General features: G+C 37.4%; 2 protein-coding genes across 5 annotated transcripts in view; both read left to right on the top strand.

Annotated features, from left to right (window-relative positions):
• The first annotated feature begins 1,539 nt into the window (after nt 1-1,539).
• Nucleotides 1,540-15,943, top strand: LOC128869672 (uncharacterized). 4 transcript variants are annotated; one of them, XM_054112264.1, is made up of 3 exons: nt 1,540-1,902; nt 8,282-8,903; nt 8,985-9,347. In XM_054112264.1, exons 1-3 carry the CDS (start codon nt 1,657-1,659, stop codon nt 9,023-9,025), a joined length of 909 nt encoding a protein of 302 aa, XP_053968239.1. In that variant the 5' UTR covers nt 1,540-1,656; the 3' UTR covers nt 9,026-9,347. The 4 variants fall into 4 exon arrangements, with proteins under 4 accessions (XP_053968239.1, XP_053968240.1, XP_053968242.1 ...); XM_054112265.1 differs by lacking the exon at nt 8,985-9,347 and adding an exon at nt 9,389-15,943 and having other exon boundaries at nt 1,542-1,902; XM_054112267.1 differs by having other exon boundaries at nt 1,545-1,902; nt 8,387-8,903; nt 8,985-9,345.
• The window catches only part of LOC128869673 (uncharacterized), a 97,086-nt gene continuing 81,424 nt past the window's right edge, over nt 1,809-17,470 (top strand). The window contains exon 1 of the mRNA XM_054112268.1: nt 1,809-2,260. The gene's annotated coding sequence lies outside the window, so the exon portion shown is untranslated. The remainder of the gene's footprint in view (nt 2,261-17,470) is intronic.

Genomic DNA, 17,470 nt, shown 5'->3' with positions numbered 1-17,470 from the left:
GACCAACACGTGGACCTTAGAATGTGTTTGTACAATATGGATATCAATTGGAAGCTGTTGGTGAATGCTTTAGTTCAGAGTACTTTTCATGCCGCTCCGTGACTAGGGTCTCGAGATATAGGTCAAAACGTGTTCCCGGGTAACCTTCGGATGTGTATGTACAATATGGGTATCAAATGGAAGCTGTTAGTGAATGCTTTAGTTCAGAGTATTTTTCAAGCCGCTCCGTGACTAGGGTCTCGAGATAGAGACCAAAACATGGAGCCTAGAATGTGTTTGTACAATATGGATATCAAATTGAAGCTGTTGGTGAATGCTTTAGTTCAGAGTATTTTTCATGCCGCTCCGTGACAGGGGTCTCGAGATATAGGTCAAAACGTGGACTCAGGTAACCTTCGGATGTGTATGTTCAATATGGATATCAAATGGAAGCTGTTGGTGAATGCTTTAGTTCAGAGTATTTTTCATGCCGCTCCGTGACTAGGGTCTCGAGATAGAGACCAAAACGTGGTATTGAATAAATAAATAAATAGTATGAGAATAAAGAAATAAATAATATGAAAACCATATCTTTTCTGTTCTAAACCATATCAATTCTATTTTAGTGTGCCCAGCGAAGCGGGCCGGGTTTGCTAGTATATTATATATATATAATTGGCGCTTACACCCTCTTTTTGGGTGTTTGGCCGAGCTCGGCAGATATTTTTTATGAGGAGCTGAGGCAGAAATATACTCGGAGGTTTGCTATTGCCTACCGAGGGGCGACCGCTATTGGAAAAAAACTTTTTCTTAATTTTGGTGTTTCACCGAGATTCGAACTTAGAATTCCGAATGGTAATCACGCACCAACCCATTCGGCTATGGCGAGCGTAACAAAATAATGTTACGAAATATCTTGGTATGCACCTTGACGGCAATCTTTCACGGAAAACACATATTTGCACTAAGCGTAAGGCACTAGGAATCAAACTGCGAAAATCTATACTGGTTACTTAATCAAAATTCTCAAGTTTCTCTCAAAAGCAAGCTCTTAATCTACTCAGTTATCTTAAAACCAATATGGACCTATGGCATACAACTCTGGGTCACTGCAGTTAACTCTAACATCGAAATACTTCAAAGATTCCAGTCAAAAACCCTAACAATGATTATAAACGCACCATATTACATCGTAAATGCCCAAATACAGCGTGACCTGAAATTTGCTACAATAGCTCAAGAAATAAAAAAGCGTGGCTAGCTAGTCACACAATATAAGACTCCAATCGCACCCAAACCTTTTAATTCAAAAATAATTCTAAATATGATCTCCTTTCCTGAAGAGGAAATCAACAACGGATTTATTATGCTAATAAGCTAAAATCTAGAAATGGTTGGACCATTTGCTTTCCTTACATGTCTAGTGGTTTTAGTTTTAAGTAAAAATATTGCTGAATGTTAGCAAACAGATTGCAATAAATAAATGGCCTAAAAACAATACGTATTTTATTATTCTATTATACCTTAAAACTGATAAAGTACGCAGATGAAAATGAAATCACAAAAACTTCAACTTTTTTACATCCAGCAGATAGAGAACTTACGTATGTTTAAAAGCATTAAATGACTCTACACAATTTTTTGTCTCGTTTCAGCAATAAAATATAACTAGAATTTATGGATCTGTCTGAAGAGCAAGTTACTACTCTAAATCTAAAAGAGCGCAGTCCGGTTACGCCTAATGAAAAAAACTTCGTGGGCGGTCTGGAATCGAGCAATGAAAACAAATCAAAAATGGATAAGGGGGGCATTGCTGAAATTGATTCGAAAATAATTGACTTAGCTCCTTGCTCTAAAAGTCCAAAGAGGATCGGGCCAACTGTGCCCCCAAAGCCTTATAAAAAGAAACCAGATTATCCTGAGGTTTAATGTGCATCCATACTAAGCTATATTGGGTTTCCAAGAAAGTAATTTCAGTTTTCACAAATATATATCGGTAGACTTATTTTAAATGATTCGGCCAATGTTATACGGGTGTGTTCTGAACTCTGATCTTATCGAAATCAAACAAATCCAATTCAAACTGTCAAAGATCATCTGTTTTGTTGGTGCATTTATTGTTTACATTTGGATTAGCTTGGGGGCATTGAATTTATACGAGAATTTTCACATTTAACTGTTGATTAAGGCAAATTTAATAAAAAAAATTTGAAAATAGCAATCGAAACCAGAGAGCAAAATATAATGGAAGAAATAAAAAGGAATATATCGCATACCTAAGGTAAGCCTCTGCTGCATTCTAAGTAAAGATTTATGAATGAAGCGTTTATAAATAAGTAATGTAATCACTTGGGCCGTTAAATCATCACTAAAAAAGAAGAGAAAGAATGATTTATTTAATTTAATACACAATAAATATCAATATTATTTTTAAATAGAACAAAATGATTCCTTTTTCCAAACTATTTACCCTGAATATTTAAAACGACAGCCAACTCTTACCATTGCTGCTCTGCTTTCAAACGATTTGCTTTCCTATCTTTAAATAATGAAAAGTATACTTACTTATATATCTTTATTTTATATTTATACTTAATAAAACGAATATTTCAGAGAAACGCGCCAATTTCGCCAAATAATACCTCGTCGCATTTATCCAAACAGAAATTTTCGATAAATAAAAAAAAACAGAACAACAAATGCGTTGAAAAATCAAATTCGAAAATAGTTTCCCATAAATCGAAATGGATATGCGATTTTGCCTCTACGATAGGGAATTCAATTCCTATTCCAACAGCAAACGAATTCCTGGAACATTTAGCATAACATTTTGTTTTTGATACTTGGCTACATTTCGTTGTGTATGAACAGGTTTATGTTGGTTGTGAAATACATATGAAAATATATTATCAAGTTAATGCTTATTAAAGCGAAAGAGGGTGTTAATAGAGTTCATTGTAGTGGTTGTTGTTGTTGTAGCAGCATAAACATTCCCCATACTTACATACGGGGAATGCTGCTGGAGTGCCAGTTATTGGCCGGATATAATTCCGGGTCGTTTCGGACACGTAGAACTGACTGTCGTGGAAACGAATTCATTGTAGTCGTAGACAGTAGGTGCGACCATAACATTAATTTTTCATGATAACTTGGTCAAGCCTAGCCTTTTCTCTCCTCTTTCAAACTGTTATCGAAAAGATAAGATGAATTGAATTAATTAATTTAAACTCGATTTATTTTCTGCATTTAATTTGATGTAATAAAAAATACCATCGATAAATATTTGAGTGATAGAAATTTGTTCTTCTTTAACCAGCTGTCATTTTCGGCGCACTTACCGTACGGAAAAAGGGGAAAGTTGCCAGTTTTTGTGCATTTCAGTGTGGAATACGACACGTACACATAGCCCATAAACTCTGCGAATACCTTACAATTATGTTTAAATTGTTTAAAAACACAATAAAAATTTTGTAATTGAAAACATATTTTATTTATTTATTCTATCCTTCACTCCTGCTCTCAGAGAGAACTGCCCAACAAACCGGTACGCACGAGCAATAGAGCAACATTTCTCGTTCTCTACGTACCGCCGCTGAAGAAGAAATCGGATTCCGGCGAGCCCGAAAAAACAGTTGGTATGACTAGGAATGTCATGCTGCCGCTGAAAGGAAAGATGCTGCCTATAGAGCCACGCTGCGATCGGGTGCAACGCGAGCCATGTGGGATCGCTACCGAGAGCTAAGAAAGGAAGAGAGACGTATCATCCGGTAGAAGAAACGTTATTGCGAGGATCTTCAGATACTGGAACAACGCCCGAAAATTCTACCAGAAAGTTCGGCGGCTTACAGAAGGTTTCAAGACCGCGGCGTTTTCCTGTAAGAACAAAGACGGCGATCTGGTGACTGATATCCAGAGCATACTTAAATTATGGAGGGAACTCTTCTCGAACCTATTAAATAGTGACATCTGCGCATGTCACAGAGAATGTGAAGATCCCGATGCCCCAATCGTTGAAGACGGAATTGTCGTTCCGCTAGTAGCTGTCAAGGTGCATGCATCAGCTTCTATGCAAAATATGGTCGGATAAAAGCATTTGGTATCACCATAAAACTAATACAGCTATGCAAGATGACGTTGCTCAATACCAGCAGCGCCGTCAGAATTGGAAAGGACCTCTCCAAGCCGTTTGATACCAAACGATGTTTCAGACAGGGTGATTCGCTGTCGTGTGACTTCTTCAACCTGATGCTGGAGAGGATCGTACGAGCCGCAGAGATAATCGCTCAGGCACAATTTTGTTATAAGAGCGTATAATTGTTGGCGTATGCCGATGATATCGACATCATCGGCCTTAACACCCGCGCTGTTAGTTCTGCCTTCTCCAAAATGGATTAAGAGGCAAAGCGAATGGGTCTGGTGGTGAATGAGAACAAAACGAAGTACCCCCAGTCATCAAATAAACAGTCGGCGCACTCGCGTGTTGGCACCCACGTCACTGTTGACAGCTATGATTTCGAGGTTGTAAAAGACTTCGTATACTTAGGAACCAGCATTAACACTGATAACAATGTCAGGCTTGAAATCCAACGTAGAATCTCTCTTGCCAACAAGTGCTAGGCAATTGAGTAGTAAAGTTCTCTCTCGACGTACGGAAATAATACTCTACAAGGCTCTCATAGTGCCCGTCCTAACGTATGGTGCAGAAGCGTGGACGATGACAACATCCGATGAAGCGACGCTTGGAGTGTTTGAGAGAAAGATTCTGCGTAAGATTTTTCGACCTTTGCACTTTGGCAACGGCGAATATGGCAGCTTTACGACGACATAGACATAGCGTAGCGAATATAGATCCAGCGGCTACGTTGGCTGGGTCATGTCGTCCGAATGGATGCAAACGCTCCGGCTCTGAAAGTATTCGATGCGGTACCAGCTGGTGGTAGTAGAAGAGGAGGTCCTCCTCTGTGTAGAAAAGATCAGGTGGAGAAGGACTTGGCTTCACTTGGTGTGTCCAATTGGCGCCGGTTAGCAAAAGAAAGAAACGAGTGGCGCGTTTTGTTAAACTTGGCCAAAATCGCGTAAGCGGTAATTGCGCCAATTAAGAAAGAAAGATTATATCCTTACATTATTAAGTTACAAAAGCAAAAGAAAATTACAAGATTCCTCACTTCGTTGTTTACACAAGGGTAAGTAATTGCAGCAACATGTAAATATATATTAGAAATCAGAAAGTCTGCGTAAATTAGGATTTTGTTCGTTTTTGCGCACTTTTAATTATTTGTTATTATAATTGATCGGTTACGAACTCAGTTGCACATTTTGTTTAAAAGTGATACAAATATTAAAGCATTGAAACCAAAGGAAAATAAATTAGTGCATCAGAAAAAAAATTATAAAATTGTGGAAATGTGGAAATAGTTTCCGAAATATTGGCAAAGCTATTGGGAGGACATTTTTCTCTGTTAAGGCCGGCGGGCCAATTAAAAGGTCAAAAAAATCGATTTTTTTTTTTCTGAAATCAATAGCTTAGATATTCAAGAACATGAGACACAAATTTTCAGAGTTAAATTCCAAGTATTTGCAAAGCTACAGAGCCGAGCGTAGTGCGGCGTCGAGCATCCATGCGCTTATTGTTGTACTTCGAAGCGCGTTTTCTCGGCTTTTCATTTTCACGATTTTACCTAATTTATGTACACGATTGCAAAAAAACTAAACGAGCTATCCATTTCATTCAAAATGCGTTGTCTTCAGTATTGTTTTCTCTTCTATGTGAACTAAAAAAACATCCAAAAACTTTTTGAAGCGACTTTTTTACCCAGTTGAAGAGTTTTTTTTTCCTTGAAAAACCACTTTTTTTTCTACCTTCCCCAAAAATTCGAATTTTACGTGTTTCTCCCAATTTTCTTAGTTCAGATCGAAGATAATTACATCAAAATTAATAATATTTTTTTTGTTTGTTTTCAGATGAAAATTGCAAGTTGTATCTTGTACAGAAGTTGGATACTTCAGTGGCAAGGCGCTCTGGGAATCTATTGATAACTCGGCTTACAATATATTGTTGGAGATTGTACAAATTTTTTTTTTTAGTTCAAATATATATTAAACTATCCCCAAAACTTCATTTGGCTAATTGTTTTTTTTCTCATCCTACAACGCTTCGCGAAAACTACTGAATTTAGGACATCTAATTGGCCCGCCGGCCTTAAACGCGTAGTAAACAATTAATATACAAGTTAACCAGGATTTTAACATCTCATTCCAGATCTGGTCGGCCAAGAACACTATCGGTCCGCGAAGAGCAGTGTACTCGTTTAATCAATGTGGCAAAGATTAGCACTCGAATTACATTATCACAAATTGTGTGAAAACGTAAACAAAAAATCTGAAAAAAGTACTTGTGCTGAAACTACTACAAAAGTTTTACAGTTTTTAGTTTTTAAGTCGTTCGAAGAAAACCATTTATTTCACTTGCCAACAGAAGAAAGCGCTTTGAATTTGCTTATAATTATATAAATAAGCCTCCGAAGTTTTGGAAACAAGTCATCATATCAGACGAAAGCAAATTTTGGTTTTTTAGTATAAGAGGTCGTCAAATTGTTTTGCGCAAATCAGGCACAGCTTGTAGTGGGAATGCATGGTGGTACGTGATTTTGGTCAGTTAGAGTTAAATGAATCGACAGTTGATAAATGAGAGTATTTGAACATTTTGAAAAGTAATTTGACACAGAGCCAAAAATCGTGGCTTACCAAGAACGTTTTGGTTTAACAAGACCACTAAGATCGCTAAGCTTTGGCTCTTGTACAAGGCTCAAAACAGCATTTGTGGGATCTATTAGAAAAAAAATCCGATAGCATGTAATAACAAGTTAGGAGCTTGGTGATGTGTTGTGCGGGCAGAATGGGCGAGGATTACAATTGAGGAAACAGAGAACTTAGTATATTCAATGCTAAATAGATTGAATGAAGTCCTAAAACATCGTACTATCCAACAAATTATTAATTTAAGCTTTTTCCATATGTTTTAAAACTGTACGCAGACTTTTTAGTTGCTATATTTACATGTTGCTGCAATTACTTACCGTTATGTAAACAATGAAGCGAGGAGCATTGTTATTTTCTTTTGCTTTTGTAACTTAAGGATGTAACGAAAGAATAAATAAATATAATACGTTTTCAACTATAAATTTATATTGTGTTTTTATGGGCTCATACACCGTTTTCGACTGAAACTCACATAATCTATTTTGCTGTCAGTCAAATTCGTTGCCGCAACAGATGGACCCTTTGTGACGGGCTTATTAGTGCAGTGTATATTAAATATCTCTTCAAATAAAGTTTGACTCGTTTAATTAAAACATCTTTACGACACACAATGCGTTATGCAATATGCAACTCCTATGAAATGAAGTCGAGCTTATTGTTGGTTATGAAAATTGATGGCCTACAAAAATATCAATCGAAAATTTCCGTGGTTCAGCAGTAAGGTCTGTGATGAAGCAGTAAAAAACTCATCGACAACTTAATTGCACAGTGTCTTTATTGAGTTACTTCTAAGAAACCAAGGAAGATCTGAAATTGCAATTAGTTGAGTTTTTTTTTGTTTTCGTTGTAATCAGAATTTAATAATAATAATAATAATAATTGGCGCGTACACTTCTGTTAGGCGTTTGGCCGAGCTCCTCCTCCTATTTGTGGTGTGCGTGTAGATGTTGTTCCACAAATGGAGGGACCTACAGTTTCAAGCCGACTCCGAACGGCAGATATTTTTATGAGGAGCTTTTTCATGGCAGAAATACACTCGGAGGTTTGCCATTGCCTGCCGAGGGGCGACCGCTATTAGAAAAATGTTTTTTTTTTTTTTTATTAATTTTGCTTTCACCGAGATTCGAACCGACGTCTCTCTGTGAATTCCGAATGGTAATCACGCACCAACCCATTCGGCTACGGCGGCCGCCGTAGTCTTTTATAAAAATTTAGTCTTTTATAAAAACTAACCGCTATACACGCCGATTGGAAGAGGTTTAAACCCTTCATTTGTAGCATCTGTGGTGCAGATGGAACGATAAAGTTGACCAAAAACACTTACGATATATAAATAAATCACCCTGCAAATGAAATTACTTTCTTGTTAACCCATTACTTAGATAGAAATCAAATTAAAATTTAATGCTAAACGTGCAAGGAATTTATATAATATATAATATATATTATGTATATAAAATTTCTTTACGGGGATGCGTTATTATTGTCTGTGTCTATAATTATAAATAATAATTTTTATAAAACTGTTTTAAATACATTAAAGTTTTGTGCTTCTTCCTTTGCGGTTAAATCCACTTGTATTATACAGGTGCCACAAAGTTATATCGTTAAACAAGTATGTGAACCGCACTATTCTAAACGTTTGCAGAGTCTTACTGCGCTATTCCAGCGAAAGTATCCGGTTAATACTTTACATAAAATTTCACCCAACAATGTGACGTTAGATAATCCTGTTTTGCTGGAGCAACAGCTAGAAGCTTTAGCTCATCACAAACGGCAACTGGAAAAAAGGGGCGTTTTTTCGCAACCGCAGAGTCATAATGAGAAATCCCCTTCAGACATATCGGACTTTCCAAATCTAATGTTTCATTCTCAAGCTATAGACGATTGCAAATCTGGCGTGATTTACTCAAATGTGCGTCCAACACCGAGTATACTGAATTCACCTGTTTTCTCACTGAATGTTGATCCCATTAATGCTGATACAAAACACTCCGGTGAACGGAATACGGAGAGGAATATCACACAAAATTTAAGGGATCTCAAAGCTAATCGATATAGTGTAGAAAATGGCAGAAATTTAATTACAGATCGATTGTGTGGCAAAACAGTTCGTAGCCAAAATGAAATTTACTCTAACTTGACGTTCGAGGACAACAGCCAAGGTATGTTTATGCATGTTTAAAAATTACGCATTAAAATTTTAACATTGATAAGTCAAATTTCGTGAATTCTTTTTTTATCAGTCAGTTGTGAACTTCGTGGAATTCAGAGTTTTGTTGGTTAATAAGCTAAATTTTAAACGCCTTATAAATTTAAAATCAAGATGGATTAACAATTCTAAAGGACATTTTTAATGTTTGATCAAGCGCTTAAAAATTACATAATGGGTAAATTGGTAACTGATTTCTCAATGTCTGGCTAGGAAACACTTGTTAATTAACCTGTGATAAAGTCCATCGCAAGACTAGCTTAATTGTTGCAACGATGCTAATAATTTTTATTATTTTTAATTATTAATTTAATTGCTAACTGGTTTTTAATTTATTTATGTTCCTAAAATATAATTATGTATAAATAAGTATTTCTACGGTATGTGTTTAATTATACCATATATAATAACATATATAGTTATAACGTTTTTCTATAGTGATTATAAGGTGCTAACAAAGTGCATTGTAAGAATCAAAGCAATGCAAATCAACTCAGCGAAATAGACGATTTAACTTGCTTAGTCAATCTTAGCAACATATTTTGCTTATCAACCCTAAATTAACCAAAAAAATAAAAGAAAAAAAGTTACAAAAACACTTGCGGAATGCCTGTAGAGCGTTCTCCGCCGAGTAAGTGGAGTGATCCGCTAGTTTTCGCGCAAAAACCTAAAAAAATTCGAACTCATCTCTCTCAAATTTGCATGCATTGTGCACTCAAAAATCCGTTCACACTGTAGCAACAATTTTCACCTCAAATCCCGCTATAACTTCGCAAACAATTTCACCTTCAGCTACGCAAAGCTGGACCGATCAATGCATAACGCCAAAAACCAACACAACTACTCCAACCAGCTATACTAGAACAACAATAAATACTCCTGTTACAACACTTGCATCCAATATCATAACCACAATAACAAACTCAGTAATTTCATCAGGAACACCAAAAATGTCCACAGGTAATTCAACATTGCAAAGCCAAGCAAATACTGTAAACTTTACACCAAAGCGCACGCGAAATTCTCCCGTCACAGCATTTGAAGGTGGCAGAACAATTAAAAACAAAAATTAATAAATTGTTAATCTATAAAACTCGTATAACTCCAATCTGGAAATATGGCATCGAACTATGGGGAATAGGAAGCAAATCAAACCTTAAAATAATGCAACGACTAAAATCAAAAATTCTAAGGACTATCACAAACGCAGGCTGGTACATAACCAATGACGATATACACAGGAACCTTCAAATTAAATTTATGGAAGACGTCATTCGAGAATGCATTAAAAATCATATTCACAGACTACTAACACACACAAACGTCGGAATGCTGAAAATTCAACATTCAGCACTGCAAATCCGAAGACTAAAACGAATAACTGCGACATTAAAATAAATAGCTTGTAAAAAGAAATGTACTTTAAATAATGATGTTGTTGTTGTTGTAACAGTAATAGAAACGCCGTATATCACCGGTCTTATTCGTCTTGCTCATCTAAGGGTAGGTCCAGGAAACATACTGTTTCGAAAGGTTTGGTCCAAAGGGAGAGGGGTGTTAGCTGAGTAGGTTTTAAAGGGTGGTTAGTGTCGTGCGGGGTACCTTCACATGCCGGACATATGTATAAGTAGGAGTTTAACCTACTACAATACGAGAACGTAATCCATAACGTAATTGTGCCAGTGTTACGGGGGTCTCACGGGGAAGCTGGAGCTCTTCATCTGCTATAGGGTGTGGTTGGGCTCCGATTACGGCATTCTGTAGACGGGAGCTTATGAAGGTAGTAACAGTCTTCCGGTGAATGTCGTTTAATGTCTGTCTAAACACTGTCTGGTCCAGTAGATGTCTGTTGGTTTTGTCCTGGATCTCGTCGGCGTAGTGCAGTAGGTGTCTCCTGACGTGTCTGGGAGGCGGCTCTGGCTCAAAGAGGTGTCTGCAAAGGTGAAACCTACGGTAGCACCCTAACAGGAACTGCTTGCTGAGCAGCTTTATCAAGGTGGTAAAGATGGTCGCCGTTGACTTAGTGGGGGAAAGTTGAAGATTCCTCGCAGTGAAAAGCGAGAAAGCTCGGTGAGGTAGTTGCCATCGATGTCGTTACCCGACGCCGACTGCTTTTGGTGGCTGGGGGAGTTTCGAGATGTAGAAGTTGAACAGCAAGTGTGAAAGAACACCATCCTACGGTACACCTTGCTTAATTTTCTCCTGTGTAGATGTGTGGTCACGAAAAATCACTGACGAGTGACGACCGCTCAGATAGTTTGCGGACCACCTCTTCAGCCCTGGCGGGAGTGTCGACTGATAAATGTCATCTAGTAGCGTGGAATGGCTGACTGTGTCGAAAGCCTTTTTCAGGTCCAACGCTACTAGGACAGTCCGCTCGCAGGGGCGGTTTTGGTTAAGCGCGCGGTTTATCTGGGCGTTTATGGCGGTGAGTGCAGTGGTGGTGCTATGCACTCGTAGCAAGCCGTGCTGATATGGGGCTGGGGCCAGTTGTTTCGTGAAGAGTGGTAGTAGGAGGGCTTCAAGTGTCTTCACTACGTGGGAAAGGAGAGTTATCGGCCGATAAGACTCCCCTTGGTTGGCGCGTTTCTCAGGTTTCCGTAGCTGGCCCCCTCTCCCTGCTTTCCACTTGTCAGGGATAATGAAAGTGGCCAAAGGCAGATTGAAGACTCTTGTGAAAAATCCTACTCCGAAAGGTCCCAGGTGCTTCAGCATCAGCGTGTTGAGTCCGTCGGAGCCAATGGCTTTAGATGGTTTCATGAGTTTGATGGCCCCCTGAACCTCATCGCTGGAGAAAGTAAGTGTCACACTGTCGTTCGTCAGTTTGTGCAGCCGTCTGGTGGCACGACGCTTGGTTCTGTCGGCCGGGCCAAGTGTTCTGATGCAAACGATAGAATAGGTCGCCTGGTTATGCTATTTATCAGACTGGCGCTAGCTATTGTTATGTTAGGCGATCTGCTGCAATGGCTTACTACCCTGGTGAGGACGTCGTCGTTCACAGTGCTGAATGCCGAATCGTCTATCTGCTCTGCCAATAGTTGTCCCATACGATCGTTTGGCAGGCTTGAATGCCAAATATCGTTATGCGCATTAAAGTCACCAACAACCAATCGGTTTTCACCTCTGATGAGCGCACCTATACCAGGGTGATGTCCTGCCGGTCAGCAGGTGACAGGGGTATATATATATTAAATATTTCGAGCTCGGCTCGGCGCGGAACGGACTGTGCGGGGGACGCCTGCTCGCGGGAGCAACACGTGACCTTATACTGAGGGGACCACTCCCCATGTGACTTAGGGCCTGAACAGGTCTTAAGGTGGCTCCACCCGTTGCACTTGTTGCACCTAACCGAGAGGGAGTTCGGGTGGAGCCGATTATGGCATACGCAGCAATAGAATACCTCTGGCCCAGGATGGATTCGAGGGCTTGAGGAAAAGTATTTGGAGAAAGATTGCTGCGAGGAGTTGCTCATTAGACAGGGCTAGTTTACTGGCCCTTGGTCGGGAAAACCCCATTCGGTTAACGTAAAACCGGCTGCCACGGGAATGTTAAATAATGATTAAATGCTACGCTTATATTTCCATAATTGTTATACCATAAAATTACTAAGTGTTGAAAGTTGACAGATATAATAAATTGTAAAAGAAAAAAAAACAAATATATACATATATATATGTATATGTATATTAGGGTGTCCCAGGCTACAAGGGGGAATTTTTTTTTTCGGAATTTCAATACGCATACCCTTTATTTTTTTCCATTTGACTCTAAAAACTTAAATATAAAATATTATTGAGATCGGATGTCATTAACCCGTGCCGACTTGATGTCAAACTTTAAGTTTAAAAGTTAGTATGAAAGCTATAGGCTCACAATAGAGAAAAGTTTAATTGAATTTTTAAATTAATTAAATAAATATAAATAAAAAACATATTTCGTATTTATTTTATTTTTATTATAAAAGGGACATCAATCATCAAATTTTCTTTTCAAAGTTTGCTTTTTACAGTCGGGATATACCTGTCTGTGTTCTTGTACGGAACGTAATAAAAATTGTTTTTGCTCCTCTTGAACAGTGATCAAACCATGGAAGTCTTGCATTAACTTAACCGCTCTTTCTGCCGTATGATTTCAGTCCTAGCAGCTTATTTTTAGCCTGTAGAAAGGAATCATCATTTGACCACGAAGAGGGGCACTTGTTCAGAAAACTGTCGTCAATCTGGAATCGATTAAACAGGAACTTGCTTTTGACAGAGACGAAGTAATCAATGTTTTTCTCTGAAATTAAAACAGATAGATCAGTTATCAATTATACCTATTAGCAAACTTAGTAAAAGAACAAAATCAAGGCTTAATTAACGTACCAAAAAGTGGGCCACAGAGTTCTTCTTTGGATGCAATGTAACGTTTATTGTGAGCTGTTGGGTTTTCTCTAGTTAAGGGGTAACACCACTGTAGAAATTTCAAAAAATTGATTTTTTTTTATAAGCTTAAAAAATTCTTTGAACCTTTTAAAATACAGAACAAAAAGTTTTATACGTTACCGAAGTTTATTTCATAAATATTTTAAGCTTTTAACCAAGCGTTAGTGACTGCTACCTAACGACTTCTCCAAATTTCCATACTTTAAATGCGTTTTTCTCAAAACACGTTTTCTGAAATTGGCACGCAGCATAACGCAAACAATTTTTAATATTTTTAATCAGGTTTTTCACTACGTCTGTATAATAACCTTCTTAAGAGAAGAGCGTAGGGGATTTTCGATAGATTAATTTAAACGATTGTTATAATTATTTAAGTGCCGTTTTTTTAGTCCAAAATAGAGTTTTTTCCTTCAAATGCTTGCTAGTTCCACAAAAATGAATATTTTTTAAATCCCCTACGTGTTTCTCTAGCTATTCTTATCTAGATTAAGAAAAAAAATGTTTCTTTATTCCAGATTAAAATTTGCACCCTCTGTGCTGCGTGCCGCGGAGCTCCTTCAAGAGAAACCACATTACAAAAATGTCTTCAATGCCGCCATTTTGTAAAATTTTTCGATCAAACTTTGTAGTTTTGTATTTTAGTATATAAGTAATAACTTCCCAAATCAGAGTGATTCCTTTCCTTTTCCTTCTGTACAAAAAATTCTTTAAAAATCGTGTTTATTTTACGCGTGTTACCCCTTAAGTTAGCAATCATTCTTGCTTTAGTTTCTAGATTGACATCATCAAATAAAGCCAGAATAGATACTTCATCTGTCAAATACCACAAATGCTGCCAAAACTTCTGCAAAGCTGCTTTTGAAATGCTTTTGTCTATTGTTTCGTAATTTTTCATGGCCTTCAAAAAACACAAATCCAAAAGTCACGGCTTTACTGCTAAAATGCATTGGAGCCAGGGTTTTACGTAGGATGTCACGATGAACAGATATACGTCCAACAGAGCTGCCTTATCCTTGTTTGAAATTCTGAATTGAGAGCTACGTAACGATATTTTTAATGAATAAATGGCTCTCGCCATCCATTGAGCCTGGTGCATAGCACCTGGTGCCGAATCTTAAATTTCTTCTCTGAATCTCCGCCAAGAAATATAATTGAAAGCTCAATTAATTCGCGATAGTCATCTCTAACGATTTCTTTGGTTAATTCAGTTTTGTAGAATTCTAGCAGTTTGTCAATTTTCGCAACATTAAAACAAGATAGCTTTTCTGTACAGCTTTGTTTTTTCTCGGGATCGATATTTTTCCAGTTTTCTCGGAATTTCTTGAATAATGGGATGTCTGGGCTTGTAGTTACCTGACTGATTTTCGCTTCAAACACGCCTTTAAGTACTAGTTCGTAAACGTGATGACGGCAAGCAAAAATAAGCACTTCTCTACCCAGTTTTTGTTCGAGAAGCACACATCCTCCATTTATGCGGCCTGTGTTAGAAGCAGTAGTATCACAACAGAGAATCTGCACTTTGTCTTCAAGGTTCCAGTTCGTAATAGCATCCCAAACTGCGTCTGCCTGTTCTCTTCCTGTCGAGCTATCCAATTTAGGAACAGCAATAATTTGTTCTTTATTATCGTATGTAATAACTACCGGTAGGTGTTCTTCTTTACTTTTACGTCGTGAATCTAGAGCTTGCAACAGTTTTCCGTCCCAGTGGACAGTTATCATGTCCGGGACCTTGTTTTGAAAATAAATTTTTATAGCTTCATTTCCGTATGAACTCTATGGATGGAGGACTTGCTTATAGGGAATTCATCCGTATTGTGCCCCACAGCCTCAATAGTAGCTTCAATTATAAAGACAGAATCCCTCACACTTAACTGACACCTGTGTAATGCGGCAACTAACTTGGGAGTTATGATATTTTTCCGCATAGAAGTTTTATCGCGCTGAGAGGAGGCTTCTCTTGCGCTGGGCCTATTTTCTTCTAATTCTATTATTTCACAATCAGAAGAGGACTTTTCTAGTGGTGGTTCGCAAGATGATGTTGATGGGGCTAAGGATGAAAAATTTTTAGCACGTCGCTTTTCCTCCTCGATGATTCGAAGGCGCGTCCTTTCCTCTTTGTTTGTTAGTTTTTTGTCCACTCCGGCTAAGTGACCGGGCGGACCTGGTTCTCTTTGGCGCTGCAAGAAGATCTTATCTTCATTTATTGTAATCGATTGAAGAGCATCGGCATGTGCAATGTCAAACAAATTCTTTAAGTTTGAAAAAAACTCCTTTCGACGCTGTTCAAACACTTCTTGAGTTTTTTTCGCATTTTTTTGCAATTCACTCCAAACTTGGTATAAGTTAACTAGTTTCTTTACACATTTATATATTGATCTGGTCGGTATACGTGCCTTTTCCCAATAAATAACACACTCACGAATTGTGAGATTTGCACTTTCATTGACACTTAAGTTCACTTCACGAATATTAAAGAACAAAACTGCCAGTACTGGCCCGTTAGAGGGAAGTTTAGAACCGGTGATTTGATGTTTTACGTCCCCTATTAGAAATATTTCCTTTTTGGAACTTCGTTACTCCACTGACATGTTGACTACACGAAAAAAACGCGATTACTAATAAAATAAACAAGTAATTACATGCAATCAATCCGACAGTTCGCGCGCGCTGTACTATACAAGTACCGACAGGTTTCCGCTCAACTCGGCACGGGTTGCCGTGATTCTAAATAGACGAAACTTTATTTTTGGATGTTTTGAGACCATTCAAACAAAATAAGAGGGTATGCGTTAAAAAAAAACACTTTAATTTTTTTGGGACACTCATATGTATATGATAAGAAATTTGCAAATTGATTTCTATGAGATTCCCGTTTTTCTCTTTGTATTAATTCAATGCTATTTTGCTATTTCCCTTTATCTATAAATATAGTACTTTAACAGTGTGAAGGAAATACCCAGATCCAATAACGCAGAACGCTTACTTTTCATGGTCCTTCTCCTTAACTACCTTTATAGAATTTTCTAAGCTGACTTCTTATATATAAAAAAATGTGTGTCCGCTAGTATAATTTACCAAAACAAGGTGAAATTTTTGAAAAAGTGGTATTTCACTTTTACATACGGAAAATTATAAATGTTTATTAGAAGCATAAAACAGTTTATGTAAAAATGATGAACCATTGTAGACAAATTGAGTTTCATAAAGAAGAAGACCTCTTTGGAAGAAACTATTGCTGAAATTTTATTGATTTTATATTTCAACTGGGGTAATAAAACATAATTTTCAATTATGACAATTTAACTGATATGTTTTTTTGTTGACTAATATTACCCCGAATTGCGCCTCTTAATTACCAAGGAAAATGCTTTAACTAAAATTAGTAAATAGAAAAAAAAAAGAATTATTGGCTTAATGTTTTTATTTCAATGTATTACAAAATGAATTTTTATTCACTGAAAATGTGATAGTAGCAAAACGCTAAGTATTTATTAAGTTACTTAAATATGAGTTTTGGAATTAATTTTTATTTATTTATTCGTCTTGGTAACTATAGAATGCAGGTATATTTTTACTAGCACTTATAAGTAGGATCTATGAGCTACCAGTTCAGAAAATGAGAGGTCGATATCTATGGTATTATTGAATTTACTTAAGGCTTGTGTAAAGGGTGCAAGAAAATTTTTTTTTGTGCCATTGTGAGTGAGTGCCAAATATTTGCCAACTTGAACGAATCCTTTTGAAGCCATATTAAAATTCGATAAAAGAAAACATTGTCTTTATGTGATATACAAGTTCGGCTATTATAACCGCAGCGCACACTCTCAGTCTTGGCAAAGAATATTTTGTAAGAGGCTCTACTTTTTTTTAGCGCATATTAATTTCTTGGGGATGAAAGATGGAGAGGTTATCTTCAAAGATACTTCTCACATATAAGCCTACTCCATATGCATCTTTAGAATCATTCGAAAACGCATGAAGCTCATATTTTGTACACAGTGCAAATGCCTGACGATCCAACTCAAAAACGTTAAAGCAGTGTAGTTGATCTCGAGAGCTTTTCCAACTGCTATGGTACGCTTGAGGCAGTGACTCA

This window comes from Anastrepha ludens, chromosome X, assembly GCF_028408465.1.
Source record: "Anastrepha ludens isolate Willacy chromosome X, idAnaLude1.1, whole genome shotgun sequence".
Lineage (NCBI taxonomy): Eukaryota > Metazoa > Arthropoda > Insecta > Diptera > Tephritidae > Anastrepha > Anastrepha ludens.
Note: the sequence above shows the minus strand (reverse complement) of the source record. Positions and strands in the feature narration are given on the sequence as shown.